Genomic DNA, 18,059 nt, shown 5'->3' with positions numbered 1-18,059 from the left:
CCCCTTTGCAGACAGTGCTCCTCCTCTTTACTCTGGGCACCCACCGATCTGGCTTCCATCACTGTGGATTGGTTTTGCTCATTCTAGAACTTCCTATGAATTGAGTCATTTTTTTCTCATCAACATTTGGTCTAGGATTCACCCATATTTCAATTGAGTTTTGAATACTGCGAAAGGGTTACACAGGCAGAGGAAGTATGAGGGCTTGCACAGATGTAGATAGAAAGAGCAGAGGGAGTGCCGAAGACCAGAATTAGTTTAGAGTGTCCTAGGCATGCAGTCTGAGGAGGCAGTGGCAGGAGAGGACCCTAATGTGGTTGAAAGAGTGGACAGTGTTGAATTTTGTCTGAGTCCTGCACTCTTGGAAAACAGTCTGGTCTAGAATTTGGAAAAATACAAAGGAAATAAACTTTGGGAATGAGAGTGCAGGGGATGCGTTGATTGGTTCCCATTATCTTATCACCCAGGGGAAAACCCCAGCAGATACCTGTGCTGACTTCCTTGGGTAACCAAATCATTTCTGGGAACTTAGGGTTATCATCAGCATTGGTGATGGTTCTGCGGCACGAACATGCTCTCAGGCCTGTTGACCATTTCCGCCGATCTAAATGCTGAAGACAGCTGTATGTTGAACCTCTTATGTTCTTGAGCCTGGGTTTTTTTTTTTTTTTTTTTTTTTTTGACAGAGTCTTGCTCTGTCGCCCAGGGTGGAGTGCAGTGGCATAGTCTTGGCTCACTGAGACCTCTACGTCCCGGGTTCAAGCAATTTTCCTGCCTCAGCCTCCTGAGTAGCTGGGATTACAGGCATGTGCCACTATGCCCGGCTACTTTTTGTATTTTTAGTAGAGATGGGGTTTCACCATGTTGGCCAGACTGGTTTCAAACTCCTGACCTCAAGTGATCTGCCCGCCTTAGCCTCCCAAAGTGCTGGGATTATAGGCGTGAGCCACTGCACCCGGCCTTGAGTCCATTTTTAACAGTGATACTGTCTTTTGCTGCCTGCGGTCTTCTCTTCCAGTTTGTGTCCTTCCTTAGTTGACCTCTCTGGTCTCTTGGTTTTGTTCTTCCAAGTTTACAGTAGACCACAATGACCAGAAAACCATGTTCTAGAATGTCCCTGAGAGGGTCTTGAGTGTGGTTTGGAGGGGATTCCCTGGAGTACTAGTGCACAGTTTCCTCTTGCCACGCATCAGGGCGGGGGAGTTGTTGGATGGTGAGCCTGAAGTCCAGGCAGGGTGCGGTATTGCTTGCTGCTTTTCATGAGTGGTGCTCCCCGGAATCTGTGGTTGAGGTCAATGTCAGCTGTTTGTCATTTCTTTGTTAGAGCCTGATGTAAAGTTGAGGAAATGTGTGTGGTCTCATTGTGGATAGAATAGGAGCCTGGCCTGTCGTGAATCTGTCACCTTACTCAGTCTCTTCACATCTTTAGTTCTGATAATCCCGTCTGTATAATAGATTCCATAATGCTGGTGAATCTGGTGAAATGTGTTTTTATTGCTTAGTGGGGGGAAAAAAAAAGTTCTTGGTGTGAGGAATTTCTCCTTTGTTGTGACTGTGGTTCTCATTGCACTCCCCTCCTTTCCCCTCCTCACTTCCTTCTCTGCTAACCGTTGGATTTCTTTTTGGTAGGAGCTGGTGGTGATGGGTGCCCCAGGGTCATTTTATTGGGCTGGAACCGTCAAAGTGCTGAACCTTACTGACAACACGTACTTAAAACTGAACGATGAAGTGATCATGAACAGGCGGTACACCTACCTGGGTGAGTACTCGGGGAGAGAACAGGTAAGAAAGGGGAAATGGGAGTGATTCCCACCAGATTCACAAATTATTGCTTTATTGTTGGAAAGAGGAGTTAGTTGGCTTTGACGCCTGTTGTTCTAATGACTTACATCTTTAGCCAGGGTGTCTTCACATCTAGCTCCACACACAGAAAGTAGAGAGGAAAACCAAGGAGGGAACTGAATTAAAACTGTATGCTTTAATTAAAGAGCTGACAGTTGAACCTCCAGGGAAATAAACATTTTATTTTCTCATTTTATCAATTGTCAAAGTTCAGATGGTCAGGTACAAATGAGTGTGACGGAGTCTTAATTTTCTATGGGCGTCCCTTTGGAAGGATTCCTTGCATTCTGATCACAAAACTGGTTGCAAATAGAAAGATAAGAACTAGAAATTATCATGACAGATGGCAACCTAATGCTGAAGGTTAATTAAAGGCTCAGAAAAATATCTCTTATTTTCTTAAGTCTTTCAATCTTCGGGAAAGAAGATAGACACAATTTAATTTAGCTATCAGGCAGAATGACACTGGGGCAAGGTCCATGCCAATTTAAGAAGAGACATAGGCTGACTTTGCTTGTGTAGATGACAATTACAAGACTCTTTTCTTTAATTCATGCCCTAAATGCTATAATTCTGGATTGAAAATGAAGCTAAATTTAGGAGGGCCTAATGATGACACACAATGCTCTTTCACACTCATGACACATAACTTACAGGGAAAGGCTCTGATTCCCTTTTTGCATAGCATCACTGGGAACTTCTTGTTAAATGGGATTAGGGAGTTGTTGACTTGCCTTTTCCCTTCTAACTACAAATTTTTTGCTGGGTAGTATAGACCCAACAATCCTTCTACTCTGGGGTATTTGCTCCTGTAGACACTCAGCTGCCTAATACTGTTGTTTATTAAGCATTTACCCTATGCCAGGTTCTGCATATTATTTCTTTTAATTTCTGAAACAACCTTATGAAGTAGGTATTGTTATCTACATTTTATAGATAAAGAAACTGAGGAGCAAAGAAGTTATACATCTTACCAAGGTCACATGGCTCCTAAGTAGCAAAATTGGGGTATGAACCTGTGGTTTCTGAGTGCAGAGTCTAAATGCTGAGCTTCCTTCCCTGTGGGTGCATCTGAGAGAGCACCTAGCGCTGGTACTGTACCTCTCACTGGGCTGGGAGCACAAAATGTGAGATTGTCTCTCATTTCCCAGACTTGGTACAGTATAGTGCCTTGCGTATGGTAGGAACTCAACACATATTTATTGAATCAGGGAATGAAGAGAGGGCAGAAGAAAGTCCAGCTTGGATGATGGGTTTGGGGTCTAGCACAGCTCCTTTGAAGCTTAGGGCCTGTGGTTTCTCCTTGTATACACATTAGAGGCTCTTATCAGCTGCAGGGATTATCAAGGATCAGTTCAGGCTTTGATCTCACTCAGAATACTCTTAGGTACTATCAATCTCCAGTCTGAGAGAAATCAGGCACGTAGTGAGGAAGAATTGATCATGATATGATATCATCACAAAACTCAAACAACTTACAATCACATTAGGGTTAGAGGGTGATGACAAGTTTGGGGATTATATGGCAGCCTGTACAGGATTTATGCTGGCCAGAGGAGAGCTTTCAGCCTGCTAGCCAGGCTCTCAGAAAGCAGGAGACATTGAGGCTAAGCTTAGGCAATCTTTTCCTTTGTTTCTGGGTTCCTTTTGCATCCATATTTTTTCACTGACCACCCTCCCACCTATCCACCCATGCATCTACCCAACCATGCATCTACTCACCCACCCACTGACAGCTTCTTTTGCCTTCTTGTAGAAGGGAGTGTGGTTAACAGCAAGGGCTTTGCAGACACAGATTGGACTTGAGTCTTGCTGTGTGATCTTTGGCATGTTGTTTAACAGGTTTTTCTAATTCTGTATGTGTAAAATGGAAGAAACAGTCATGCCTTCTTCATAAAGTTGTTAGACTGAAAGAGATACCTAAAGACATGCATAAAAATGTTGGTAGCAACTTTGTTCATAATAACCCGAACCTGGAAACAACCTAAATGCCCAGCAACAGAATAAACATATGACATATTTATATAACGGGATATTACTCAACAATAAAAAGAAACAAACCACTACTGTACTCAACGATGTGGATGAATGTCACAGATGTTACGTTGTGTGAAGTTCAAGAAAAGGCAAACCTAATATATGGTGATAGAAGTCAGAATAGTGTCTACCTGTGTGGGGCGTACTGACTGGGAAGGGGCATGAGGGAACCCTCTGGGGTTATGGTTCTGTGGTTATAGTCACTTCCTTGATCTGGGTGGTGGTTGCATGGCTACGCTCATGTGTGCATTCATTGAGTTTTACACGTCAGATATGTGACCTTACTGTATGAAAACTATGCCTTGAAAGGAAGAAAACAGATATATAGTATTTAATACAGTACTTGTCCCAAAGAAGACACTCAGCCCTCTTTCCTGCCCTGATGTCCTTGTGAACATGACTTTTTGTGAGATGAGAGCCATTTCAGCGTGAGAAGGCTGACAGCTGCCATTTTTTTCCTGGTAGTTTATGTTCCAAGAGTAGGGGGCATGCTTGAGAAACATTTTCCTCTGATGGATGTTTTTTTTTTTTCCCTTCCCTTCTTTTTCAACCCTGTGCTTGGTTTCCGCCCATCCTGTTCAGGCTACGCAGTGACCGCTGGCCACTTCTCTCACGCGTCCACCACTGATGTGGTAGGAGGTGCCCCACAGGACAAAGGCATCGGCAAGGTGAGGAGAAATGTCTGTGGAATAGCTGGGGTCAGACAGAAGAGGGGAGCATGCTGTCCCTGGTGCAGAGGTTTGTCAGCTGACATTGACCTGAACATTCTACTGGGTGGCTGGTGGGCAGGTGATGAGGAACCCCCTGACTGCCCCACTTCATTGGAAAGTTTCCCTTGAAAGCTCAATTGGAGTGTGAGTACTACTCACACTCTCCATTTCCTGCACACTCTCATCTGAGGTTTTTCACAGCTGACCGTGTGTGTGCATGTAATTTATAAGACTGAGCTCTGGCCTTATGGTGTCCTTCAAAAGAATGGCATTTAGTGCTGTCCAACTTCAGATCCCAAACCCTTCCCAAGTTTGGCTTTGATTTAATGGAGCTAGGTCTAGTCCCAGATACCTTTGAGGCTTTACTCATGCCCTAAATTATTCTCATATTTTTTCCCCCAGTGTTTTAGAAGGAACATTGGGTTCCCAAGACTGGTTCAGCCTAAAGGCTGGACTGGAAATATGTGGGTCTGGCTTTCCCTAAACTACAATATCTGCCAAAAGACCCACCCCCTGGATCTAGGGCTGTCTGAATTCCTTTGGGAAAAATGACCTCTGAGGGGCCTGAATTGTGAACTATGCTCATTGGTTCTTTATCATGAAGATACAGGAAATCCAGATTGAGTGGGTACAGATGGATCAGGAACCCGCATTTTTAAGAAGCTCCATAGGTTGCCTGATGGGAAAGACTGAGTGAACAGAGGAATGAACTTTGGATCTGAGCCTCTAGGGGTAGACCTGTGATAGAGTCTGGTCGTATCTCCCAGAGCTTGGAGAAGTGGAATCTGAATTCTGGATTGGCCCAGATTAGCTGAGACTGCTCGTATTTGGAGCCTTCAGCCAGGAGGTCAGGATGATCAGGGAGCTGACAAACTTTCCAGTTGACTAGGCTTGACTAAGGGTAATTTCTGTGGATCCTCCTGGGCAGAGGTTAGGAGCTGCTGCTCACTTTTCTGGAGCATGTGCCTCCCTCTTCCCTAACATTGTTGCTGTGGAGAGAGGTTCTCCGAAACTGAAACCAGATAAACCAGGGCCGAGCCGGCAGGGAGGAGGGATCAAGCAGGTGACCTTCGATCACCTGAAGAAGGAGGTGGTTCTTTCTGAGTTGCTTGAATTTCTCTAAATAGTAGAGAAAGAAGCACTGAGAGCTGTTCGCATTGATGTCGTCTTCTTGGGGAGGGGCTGCAGGCTACCGGGCATCTCTGTAGAAATGGTAAAAATGCCTACCTCTAGTTCACAGTAATGCGGGTGCCTCTATGCTAACGATAGCAGCTTTCTTTTCTCCCTAGTTGCGGAAAACACCTTCTGGTTTTGTAGTTTTCCCTTCAGATGACTGTGATGAACTTCATAGTCCCTGTCAAGTCTTAAGACGACACCCCTGCAAACCCCTCTCATTGGCTATCTGGGGGGTGCAGAGGATAAAGTTAAAAAGATGAGAATGGTACTTATAATTGATAGAGCGAGACAGCGACATAAAAATGCTTCTCTTTCAGTTAGACCACCTGAGAGGCATGGGGGAAACTGGTTGTAGTGACAAAGTTGCCGACAATTCCACATTCCCAGGGATCGGGGCTAGTGCAGACTTGATTCCCAAGGACCCCAGAATAGACCTCTGGCCTTCAGGATTTTGCTGGATATTCTAGTGTCAGGGCACAAAAGCACTCACACTAAGATGGCAGTTCCTTATCTCATGGGAAGGTTACTTACACTGGTTCTCATAAGACACTCTTCCCACGAGTTGTAATCTGAAAAAAAGAACTTCCATAGTCAAGTACATTTAGGAAGTTAAATGTCAGTGATCATCTTTGCAGTGGAGATGCATAGTTCACGTGAACATGCTAAAGGCTCTAAAAAGTTCCACAGTCAAGGAATTCACTTGATATTTAACTCCACATTTCCCAAACGAAACTCATATTTACCTAGGCAGATCACATAACTCTAATATGATGTGAAATCACTTTGGGAAACTGCTTTGTGTACAGTATTCACCTCTACCCATCCCTTTGTCTTCTGTTGTAATGCCTGTTAAAGTCCTATTGGGAATAAAGTCCAATCCATACCACCAACTAATTTAAAAAAAAGGAATAAAGGAAATATTTCAAGAAACAAAATACTAGCTTTTTCTCAGAGTTGAATTGTTTACTTGTAATTTGGAAGTTCCTTGGGTCTTATTGTGTGTGGCTTTTATTAGGAATGTGGTTCAGGAGCAGTGGAGGTGATATCTGCCTCAGGGTTGAAGGACCCTTTTATTTGCAGTGTTGGTAAAATGACAGCTGACTTCTTCATGATCATCAGCTAGCATAAGCACATCTGCTGTGCACTTGGCCCTTAAGCCTTTAAATGGACTCCTAGGAGGATGCTGATAAATATCTTTCATCATTGATTTCATCCTAACTAGATTTTTTTTTTTCATTCCATAGGTTTATATTTTCAGAGCTGACCGAAGATCAGGCACCTTAATTAAGATCTTTCAAGCATCAGGTAAAAAGGTGAGGTTCTTGGTATGAGTGACTATTTTTTATTTGAGAGATGTGATCATGTGGGAGTCAGTACTTTTTAGAAAATTGGTTTGAAGGCCCCACCTGTGCCCTGTGTTTATATGGCAGTGCTATCTGCTTGTTGGTGTCTTTACCTTCTCAGCGGTACATGTAACCTGTGCGTTCATGGAATTCATACTCGCTTTAGGAGACATTCTGTAGCAAGATGAGTTATATGTGGCCAAGTTACAGCACAGAGTTTTAAGAGATTGTCCATAGTTCAGACTGTCATCAACTGCATGCCCTGTCTCTCTGCCTCTATCCTTTCTCAACACATCTCCACTTCCAGAGAGAACAGATCTTTCTGAGTATAGGTACAAGAAGTGCTTCTCACTGAGCCTGTCTCACCAGCCCAACATTACTGCTTCCCGAATCCTCAGCCCTCAACTGTCTTTGCCAAGATGACTGTTGCCACACAGAGAAAATTCAAACACAGGTTGCCTGATTCCTCTTAGAACCTTGAAGCAGAAATAACTCAGGGTGCTGCCCTAAAGTTAGTCCTGGGTGAGATTACTCTGCCTGGGTCCTCCCCACCCTGTCCCTAATCCTCTCTCTGCTTTCTGAAAGTTTCCATTATACTGTCCTGTCATCTAAAATTAAGCCAATTAGAGAGTCCTGCTATTAATAAGCAACCGTTTTCATTAGCTTATCAGTCATGCACTCCTTGTGTGGCTTAGATCAGCAGGACTGTTTGGCTGAGCTTGACTACTCTAAGGGACACAAGTTTAGGCTGGGAGCTGTGGGGGTAATTTGGAGGCTGGTCTTGGTAGAGGTCTTAGTGGGATCTGGGAAGAAGCATAGGATGTCTGAGACATGGGAGGAGGCCATGTGCCTCCTCGATTCTGTTCCTGCTGAGTTAGAACTGCTGTATACCAGCCTGGGATCCTTCCATGTTGTTCTGATGGTGAATCATATTCCGAGTCCCAAAAATCCCATTCAAGTAGATCTTTTTGCAATTTTAAGAATCCAAATAGGTATGCTTAGTATATAATTGTCATTATCTTTTGAATGAAAAATGCATCACCAAACTTGGTTTTGCATTTTTCCTCAGAATGGCTCTGCCTTCCCCTGAGAACTTTGCTGGCTTGTGTTATTTTAACATTTCCAAAACCCCAAAGCAACAGCACTGGAAAATGACTGTGAGCCATTCTGCAAAAAGGTTTTCCAAGCACCCCTAAAGTTAGAAAACAAATAACTCCGTGCTATTTGTGATTTACAAAAGAGAGTCCTAAAGAGCAAGTAGGGTGTGTGTGGAACTGAGGCTAACATTTTAGATCTTCTGCAGAAGATAAGAAATGGGTGAATGTATCTAGCATGGAAACAATCTCCCTCTTCCCTTCAAATGTACCTGGGTTTGAAAGCCTAAAGGTAAAGGATTCAATTTTTTTTTTTTTTTGAAACCGAGTCTCACTATGGCGTGATCTTGGTTCACTGTAACCTCTGCCTCCCGGACTCAAGCCATTCTCCTACCTCAGCCTCCCAAGTAGCTCGGACCACAGACATGTGCCACCATGCCCAGCAAATTTTTTTTTTTTTTTTGTAGGGATGGGGTTTCACCATGTTTCCCAGGCTGGTCTCAGACTCCTGGGCTCAAAGGATCCACCCACCTTGGCCTCCCAGAGTGCTGGGATTATAGGCATGAGCCGCCGCACCTGGCCAAGGATTATTTAAAATGAACTGTGGAACTTAAATGTGCCCATCACCCTATTTTCTGAGTATCTTTATGTTCAACTGTAGCTGTGCCCCCCAAACTGCTCTTCCTTCCCTGCCCTACTCCTTGTTGTCTGTGCCCTGGGGAGGCCCAGTTAATGCCTATTGCCCTCAAGTAATTAACAGTCTGTAATTGTGCCCTCTCTCCTCCTTGAAAACCTCTTGGTTTGGATGACAACCTATGCTCAAGTTGATCAGGTTTTGGGGGGTAGATCTGAGAGTGGATGGTGCAAGGAGGATGAGATTAACCTCTGGGAACCCACTTGTCCAAACTTCCTGAAGACTTCTGCCATTGAGTTCCAGGACAGGTTCAAGCTTGAATGTCTGCTTGGGCGTCCTTATCATACCAAGATACATCAGCTTCCCTGAGAAGGGACAGAAGGGCCCAGGTATTCAACTTCCTGGCTTCGTAGCTGTTTGACTTTTTCTTTCTTTAGGGCTCTTTGGCCCTAACCTTTGCACCATTCCACAGGCACCCCTTCTTTCTGCCACTCACTCACAGCCCTCTTGCCTTCACTTCCTTCTACTAGTGTCTCCAAGTAGCTTTATCCTGTCATCATCGTTCTGCTTTTGAAATAGGCCATGACCTTTCTTTATACAACATATTCTGCTTCTTGCCAGAAGAAATGAGACATTCATGTCTGTCTGACTTCTCTATTACCTCCTACAAAAGGACATGACCCCAGGCTTTCAAAGGATGCCTTTAGCTTTATCCCTATGTTCAGAGCCACATAGACAGGAGAGTTCTAACTCAGCAAACCACCGGTTCACTTCTGCTTCCGTTTGGCTAGAATTTGGTCAGATAGTTCTGCATCCTGGCTTCCCATAAGAAAAAATAAAGAAAAAAACCCCACCAAAACAAAAAAAGCTGATTTTTGTCTTTATTGGTTGACTTTCTCCAAATAGTACATATAAGAAATCACCAACATGTGTGCAGTTCAGATGTTAATACAGACACACATCTCCATATTTCCAGGCTGATGGGGACTCTGATCATTGGACGCTAACGCCAAAGCATGTCATTGCCATATTGAAGTTTTATTGAATTGACGGAGTATGTGAAGCATTTGTATTTCAAAACTTAGGTAGGAAACTTCACATACAGAGATTTCTAATTTAACATTGATGAAGATGCCAAATTAAATAGCCCTTTGGAATGAAACAAACAGTTCCCCTGGGGCTCAGCCAGTGAGTGCAGCCAGCAGCTTGGCTCTTTGGGTCTTTGCCTGTGTCTTACTGATTTCTTTTACCAAAGCGCAGATGGGGAGATTGGCAAGGCCACTGAAATAGTGACTGGTAACTGGATTTCTTGCCTCCTCACCCTCTGTGATTTCAACCCTTTCCTGTTCCTTTCTCCTTTGAGATTGGGTAGTTGGAGGGGAGGGAGGTGGCCTTGGCATATCACTGGGGAAGGATTTCTGAGCGGCCACTACAAAGCCCTCCTGTGATCCTGTTAGCTGCAGGAAATAGATTGGAGTGTCCTTTACCTCCTTCCCTCAAACTCCCTGGGTCAGCTGCCAACAAACTCCAGCAGTAAAAGAAAATACTTGTTCATGTCCATCAAGCCAGGGGCCTGTTATTAGAAAACATTTATTTTAAAAGAATAATGCTTTTTCTTTTTCTTTCTTTCTTTCTTTTTTTTTTGAGACAGAGTCTTTGCTCTGTCACCCAGGCTAGAGTGCAGTGGCGCGATCTTGGCTCACTGCAACCTCCGCCTCCCAGGTTCAAGTGATTCTCCTGCCTCAGCCTCCCTTGTAGCTGGGATTACAGGTGCTTGCCACCATGCCCAGCTAATTTTTGTATTTTTAGTAGAGACGGGGTTTCACTATGTTGGCTGGGCTGGTCTCGAACTCCTGACCTTGTGATCCACGTGCCTCCCAAAGTGCTGGGAGTACAGGGGTGAGTCACCATGCCCGGCCTCCTCCTTCTTTTTTTTTTTTAAGTAGAGGTTGCAAACTGACAGCCTTTGGAAACAATACAGCCTACATATATTTTGTTTGGCTTGCACAGCATTTGTTTATTGTTTTTACGCATGAAGAAGTTGTGAGCATTTAAAACACTGGCACTTTAAATAAAGTTTTAGGCCGGGCGCGGTTGCTCAAGCCTGTAATCCCAGCACTTTGGGAGGCCAAGACAGGCGGATCACAAGGTTAGGAGATCAAGACCATCCTGGCTAACACGGTGAAACCCCATCTCTACTAAAAAAAAAAAAAAAAAAACTAGCCAGGTAAGGTGGCGGGCACCTGTAGGCTGAGGCAGGAGAATGGCGTAAACCCGGGAGGCGGAGCTTGCAGTGAGCTGAGATCCGGCCACTGCACTCCAGCCTGGGCAACAGAGCGAGACTCCGTCTCAAAAAAATAAATTAAAAATAAATAAATAAAATAAAATAAAATAAAATAAAATAAATAAAGTTTTAAATTTTTGACTTCTTTTGGAAAATGCAAAGGTTACTCCTCTCTGGGTCAGCCTTCCTCTTGGTGGCAGTTAGCTGCACCTGGGTAGAAGCTGCTGCTTTAGCCAGGCTTGTGGGCTTCAGTTTGCCACAGTCTCCACCAGTCCCTATTGTTATGTAGACATGGAAGACAAGTGTCACTTGCCACATTAATTTTTTTTCCTATGCCTGTCACCTGCCTGGATCCTGTTGGTATATGGGTTTGAGACTCCTAATTAAGCTATAATTAAAAGTCAATATTATCTTGCTCTGTTCTCTCATCAGTCAAACAGTCTTAAAAGTTGTACCTTTTTCTGTCACTTTAGCTCATGCCTTCCTAACCAACCTTTAGCTATGCATAGGACCGGGAGAAAATAACCTATTTCCCCATGTAACATTTATTTTCATGCCTTTCTTATGTTGTGAGATTTCATATTCCTACTTGCTTGGCCTTGTCAAATGTTCGATATAAGGGGCATTTTTATTATGGTTGTAACTTAACTTTGAATCCTTGGCTTGCATTTTTAAAAACAGCACCTCATTCTCTGGGCGTCAATCTATTTATCTTCCCCTTGATAGGACTCCAGGAATAGGGGACTTTGGGTCACACTGACTGGGGCCCTGCCTTGCTGCTGGAAGTTGGGTATTCCACTCTTTGCTAGGCATTCGGGCTTAGGGGGCAGCACAGCCATCCAGCCTCTGAGGGATGTTTCTAAAGCCAATGGGGTGGAGGAAAGCGAGGGCATCCTTGTGTGAGAGCAGACACTGAATGCTTTGTTGCAACTCAACTTGGTTGCAGATGGGCTCTTACTTCGGCTCCTCCTTGTGCGCAGTTGACCTGAATGGGGACGGCCTCTCTGACCTGCTGGTGGGGGCCCCCATGTTTTCTGAGATCAGGGACGAGGGACAGGTCACTGTCTACATCAACAGAGGAAATGTGAGTACAATACTGGGCAACGTGTGGATGGGTGTGGGGTAGGGACATTTGTCCAGCTAGTAGTGGCTGAGCACCCCTCTAGGTGGGCACTGGGGGCCGTGTTACCCAGAGGAGATGAAAATATGTGATTTCTGTCTTGAATAAGCTCAGTGGTCCATTAATGGAAAGTTATATACAATGTTACAACTGCATACACCCAGGGGCCAAGGAGGAATCTTAATAATTGCCTTTTGAGTGCTTACTATGTACCAGGGACTGTTCTTCCTGCTTTCTGTGAGAGATTTCAGTGCAATGTACACATGGTATCAAGGGTGCCCATTTTTCAGGTGAAAAAACTGAGGCCCAGAGAGGTTAGGTAATGTGTCCAAAACCACACAGCTAAGAAGTGGGGCTGGGATTTGAACCTAGGCAAGCTGGCTTCAGAGCTGGCATGCTTTGTGTCTCAAGGTTATGCCACCTCTCTGGGAGCATATGCACATCTTCCCAGGGAAGCAGAGGAGGACACAATGGCTGGGGAATCTTGGAGAAGGAGTAGGAGTTAGCAGACAGGGAGGGTGGGCTGGAGCAGAGCTCCCAGTGCGAAGCTGGGCAAGTGGGTTGGGGTGTGAGGTGGTGTCACCACTCACTTCAGCATGAGGGGTCAAGGGACTGGCATGGGAGCCATAATCTTGTTTTCTTTTTTGTTTTTTTTTTTTGAGACAGAGTCTTGCACTGTCACCCAGGCTGGAGTGCAGTGACGCGGTCTCGGCTTACTGCAACCTCTGCCTCCTGGGTTCAAGCTCTTCTCCTGCCTCCGCCTCCCAAGTAACTGGGATTACAGGTGCTTGCCACCACACCTGGCTACTTTTCTGTGTGTTTTTAGTAGAGATGGGGTTTCACCATGTTGGCCCAGCTGGTCTCAAACTCCTGATCTCAAGTGATCTGCTGTCCTTGGCCTCCCTAGGATTACAAATGTGAGCCACCACGCCCGACCAATAATCTTGATGTCCCCTATTCTGCAGAACCATGAAAGGGATGTGACATGGACAGAAAGGTGCCTCTGGCCCTCTGTAGCTAATGGAGGGTGGGTGAGTAGGGGCTGGGTTGGGGGACAGCAGTGCATCGTGGAGGCAGGAGACCAGGGAGAAAGCAGTCTTTTCAGGATCTGGAAGTACAAGTATTCAAGTACAAGTATTCAACAAGAGTGAGGTGGTTCAGTGAAAACATTCTGGTGCCGCCTACCTTTTATCTAACATGAGAAAATGCTTATGAGATAATCAGTGGAAAACGGGATGAAAACTGCATTTATAACCGGTCCTCAGAAATACGCCAAATACGTAGAGAATATGAGTAACAGCTCTCTGAGTAGATGTTTAGTTTTATCTTTATCCAAATAGTAAGAATATAATTTCATATTAAAAAAAAATAAGTCAAAGTATACTGTTAAGCAGTGGCTGGGATGCTAGGTATCCCAGTTGGGAGAGGGCAGAGGTTTAGCTATAACTAAGTGAGCAGATGCCACAAAGGAAGGAAACAGTGAAAGGAGAGCCAGGGACTGTTAGAGCCTTATGTTGCCTCTGAGGTTTTCAGGCTTTTCAGGAAGGCAGATCTAAAACCAGGGAGGCTTTGGGAGGCCAAGGCGGGAGGATCACTTGAGGCCAGGAGTTCAAGACCAGCCTGGTCAACATGGTGAAACCATGTCTCTACTAAAAACACACAAAAAATTAGCCAGGTGTGGTGGTGCTTGCCTGTGGTCCCAGCTGAGGCTGAGGTGGGAGAATTGTTTGAGCCCAGGAGGTGGAGGCTGCAGTGAGCCATGATCATGCCACTGTACTCCAGCCTGGGTGACAGAGTGAGACCTTGTCAATCAGTTAATCAGTCAATCAGTCAACAAGCCAACAAGCAAGGTGCAGTGGTGGTTGCCTGTAATCCTAGCTATTCAGGAGGCTGAGGCGAGAGGATCCCTTGAGCACCGGAGTTTGAGGTGGTAGTGAGCTTTGATTGTACCACTGCACTCCAGCCTGGGCTAGAAAGCAAGACTCTGTCTCTAAAAAAAATAAAATACCTGAGAGGGAAGGTGCTTATTGGTACCTGTTGCAGGAGCCCTTGGCACTGCATCCCCACTGACATTCTAGGAGGTCAGGGCAGGGTGCAGGGAGAAATCAGGGGGACATTAAATAGATGAGTGCCGTGGGCATTCAGTGGTGTCTGCCATTATATTTGCAGGAGACTGAGACATTTGTGTAGGAGTCAGGTCCAACAGCCAGACTGTGTGTCTAAATCAGGAGGTGGACTCTTGAAGCATAAGAACTGCCCCAGGCCTCCACTGGGCATGATGCACCTACACCCTCTCCTGCCAACCAGTGTTTCTTGATGTTGTGTGGTTGTTCTAAGTATCAGAGTATTCTCATTTCTGTTGACATAGCCATTTGAATAAAGATCAGAAGGCAGTGTGGAGGAGGGGAAAAATGCTGACTTTGGAGCAGGGTGGACCTGAGTTTGAATCTTGGTTTTGCCATGTGCTAGCCTGTGTGATGTGGACAAATGGCTTGAAATTGGTGGCCCAATTTCCTCATCTGTGAAGTGAGAGGCATCATAAGATTTTCCTTATGGAGTCATTGTGTGATTTGAATGAGGAGCTGGCTGTACAGTGCCTGGTACATAGAAGGAATCAGTTGCTGGTGTTCCTCTCCTCTTCCCCACGACACTGAAAGAAAGAAATTAATGCATATTTGTGTTTTGGGGTGGAGGTTTCGTTCACCCAAGAAATCATCTCACCTTGACTGTTTTTAAGTTGTAAATTGTGTTTATAGTGAGAAAGAAGACTTGGTCATGGTAAAAGCCAGACACTCGCAGGATGGCCTGTGGGATATAGTGGGCCCAGACTGCCTCTGCACTGGGGAATGCATAAATCTTCTCATGCCCCAAGACATCAGATTGCATTGTATCACTCTGGTATTCATGTGTCAGTGATTTGGGGTGAGAGTGGGTATGACTTTTTCCCCCAAAGTCAGATGACTTTTCCTGCCTTTGTACATCATTGACCCCCGCCCCTGTTGGTTAGTATTTTCTCAGGAAATTCATACCTGAGCCACGCATGAAAAACAGGCACAGTGACGTCTGCCACCACAGCCACCCCCTGGCCAAGAATGACTGGGTGCTTGGATTTTCTGAACCATGACTCCCTCTATCAAGATAACTCATACATGCACTTTGCAAAACAGCTTTATAAACTTGTACCAAAAGACACAGGAAACAAAAAATAGAAAAATATATACCCTTTTAAAACAACATTGGGGAAAAATTGCTATACCTTAAGGATGCGGAGAGCACAGGGGGGACAGGTGGGTAGGGAGGTTTGCTTGTGTGTAGAGCATTAGGACAAGGGGGAGTGTAGTCATTGGCTTACCGTGACATTCTCCTTCCCTCAAAAATGCATCTCAGGCTATGGAAGACCATCCTGCTAAGCAGGTAAAAGGGACTCATTTTGCCAGCAGGAGAGAGAAATTTGGGTTCCTGTAATTCTGCCCAGGTGTTTCCTGTCGATGAGCGTGCTCTAGCAGGGCAGCATTCAAGCTCTGGTTTTTTATTGATTTTTATTGTTTGTTCTGTTTGTTTTTGTTTTGTTTTCCATTTTCTCCTCCATCCTGTTTCCCAGGGAGCCCTCGAGGAGCAGCTGGCTCTGACCGGGGATGGCGCCTACAATGCGCACTTTGGAGAAAGCATTGCCAGCCTGGACGATCTGGATGACGATGGGTTCCCGGGTGAGTGAGTGTTACCGGTGCGCGGAGCCCCTCCAGGTGCAGCACGCTGCTCTGCTTCAGAGGGCCAGCCTGCCCGCTGACTGTCCATCTCTAGTGGCGTGCTCCTGGGTCTACTGGCCCACTCCAAAGGCCCATCAATGTGCGGTAGGGAGAGAGGACACATTTAGAGGTGCTCTCCGTGTAGACACACAGGGCCGAGCTTCCAGCCCGCTGGAGTTTTGTCTCTGCATAACCCCTTCTCACAAGCTCGGTGTTCTTTGTTTTTTGCAGTGGAAACAAACCTTGGGGCTGGTTCATGTGGGACTTCTTATGGCAGAGAAGTTTGAACAGCTTCATCCTGCCATCAACTCTCCTTGCTTCCGAGCCTTTGATGCTCCATGATGCTCTACCACGTTGATGGGGAAATGAGTGAGGAGAGAATTAGAAACTCAGACATCTTCTGCCTGATTATAGCAGCAGCTGGGTTGCCTTTTGAGAGTGCACGTGTGTGTGTATGTGTGTGTGTGTGTGTGTCTTGGGAGGCGTGGAGGCATATGTACCTAATGTTTAGGTCTGTTTGGACAGCAGTATTCCTCACAGCCTCTTGGCCTCTCTCTCTGGCTTGTTTGAGCCTCTTCGCCTCCCTGCATACACAGCATAAGGACATCGGGAGGCGGAGCAGCCATGTCACCAGGGTATATGGTGGTGGAGGTGGGGCCACCCTTGCCCAGGCCAGCCATCCAGACGTCTTTGATACCTCCTAACACTGGCTACAGAGGGCTTAATTTTCCTCCCCCTTGGCCTCACTTCTGCAGACACATGACTTTGTTAGAAGCAAGGAAATAAAGTTAGGAAGATCTAGGCTTTGTTCTAGGAGTTGCCAGTTTGTGAGAGTAATGTTGTTTTTTTGTGTGTGAAGTGAATGCCCTCTGTACATTTCCTTTATCCAGGAATGGATTTATTATCAAATAATAATAAGGAATAGTCCTTTATCCAGGACCTCAGATTTTCTCAGTTACGCAATAGCCATTGTCTATGGAATTCTCCCTGACGGAAATTAGGGCAGGTAGCTTAGATTTGCATTTCTTTTATTGGATGGGTCAGTGGTTTTTCTTATGAGCGTAAGGTAGAAACTTTTTTGGAACTAAACTCTTCTTGGTCAGCTTCTATAGTTTTCACTGTATTTTTTTTTTTTTTTTTTTGGAGTCCTACTTCCCCAGGCTAGAGTCCAGTGGCATAATCTCAGCTCACTGCAACCTCTGCCTCCCGGGTTCAAGTGATTGTCTTGCCTTAGCTGCCAGAGTAGCTGAGACTACAGGCGTGTGCCACCACGCCCAGCTAATTTTTATATTTTTAGTAGAGCTGGAGTTTCACCATGTTGGCCAGGCTAGTCTTGAACTCTTGACCTCAGACGACCTGCCTGCCTCGGCCTCCCAAAGTGCTGGGATTATAGGCATGAGCCACCACACCCGGCCTTTTTTTTTTTTTTTTTTTTCCTACTAAGGGATCATGTGCCTAAATTAATGCTTGACCATCAACAACTAATAATTTCTGGTATCCAGGGACTCAGACATGATAACCAGAATTAGGGAAGCTGCACTTATATTGTTAATGTGGCTTTTTAACCCATAGCTGTTTTTCTACCCTCAGATGTGGCCATTGGTGCACCCAAGGAGGACGACTTCGCAGGGGCGGTCTATATCTATCACGGTGATGCCAGTGGGATAGTCCCGCAGTACTCAATGGTAATTGGTGTGAGAGTGATATGGCAACTATTCATACATTCATTCAACAAACATGTTTGGAACCTTCGTTATGCACCATGCCCTGGAGGTACAAAGAAAAACGTTTTTCTTGCCTTGGCCTTCCTACCCTTTTGTGAAAGATACAATTAATATTGCTTATTAAATACTAAAAAAAAAAAAAAAAAATTCTTAGAATCCCAAGTTTGCTCACACTCAGGGATGCATTTTTCCTAAAGAAGATAATTTTCAACTCTTACTCAGAGTTAGAGCCATTTATTTAAGAAAAAATGCTTATCATCACTCGCCATCAGAGAAATGCAAATCAAAACCACAATGAGATACCGTCTCACACCAGTTAGAATGGCAATCATTAAAAAGTCAGGAAACA

General features: G+C 45.1%; 1 protein-coding gene across 1 annotated transcript in view; it reads left to right on the top strand.

Annotated features, from left to right (window-relative positions):
• The window catches only part of ITGA9 (integrin, alpha 9), a 385,411-nt gene that overhangs the window by 20,121 nt on the left and 347,231 nt on the right, over positions 1–18,059 (top strand). The window contains exons 3-8 of the mRNA XM_011999512.1: positions 1,630–1,759; positions 4,462–4,547; positions 7,010–7,078; positions 12,067–12,204; positions 15,842–15,947; positions 17,577–17,671. Coding sequence (XP_011854902.1) covers positions 1,642–1,759; positions 4,462–4,547; positions 7,010–7,078; positions 12,067–12,204; positions 15,842–15,947; positions 17,577–17,671 — 612 coding nt within the window. The 5' untranslated portion in view covers positions 1,630–1,641. The remainder of the gene's footprint in view (positions 1–1,629; positions 1,760–4,461; positions 4,548–7,009; positions 7,079–12,066; positions 12,205–15,841; positions 15,948–17,576; positions 17,672–18,059) is intronic.

Source organism: Mandrillus leucophaeus, unplaced genomic scaffold, assembly GCF_000951045.1.
Source record: "Mandrillus leucophaeus isolate KB7577 unplaced genomic scaffold, Mleu.le_1.0 Scaffold595, whole genome shotgun sequence".
Lineage (NCBI taxonomy): Eukaryota > Metazoa > Chordata > Mammalia > Primates > Cercopithecidae > Mandrillus > Mandrillus leucophaeus.
This window is presented reverse-complemented; position numbering and strand designations above follow the sequence as displayed.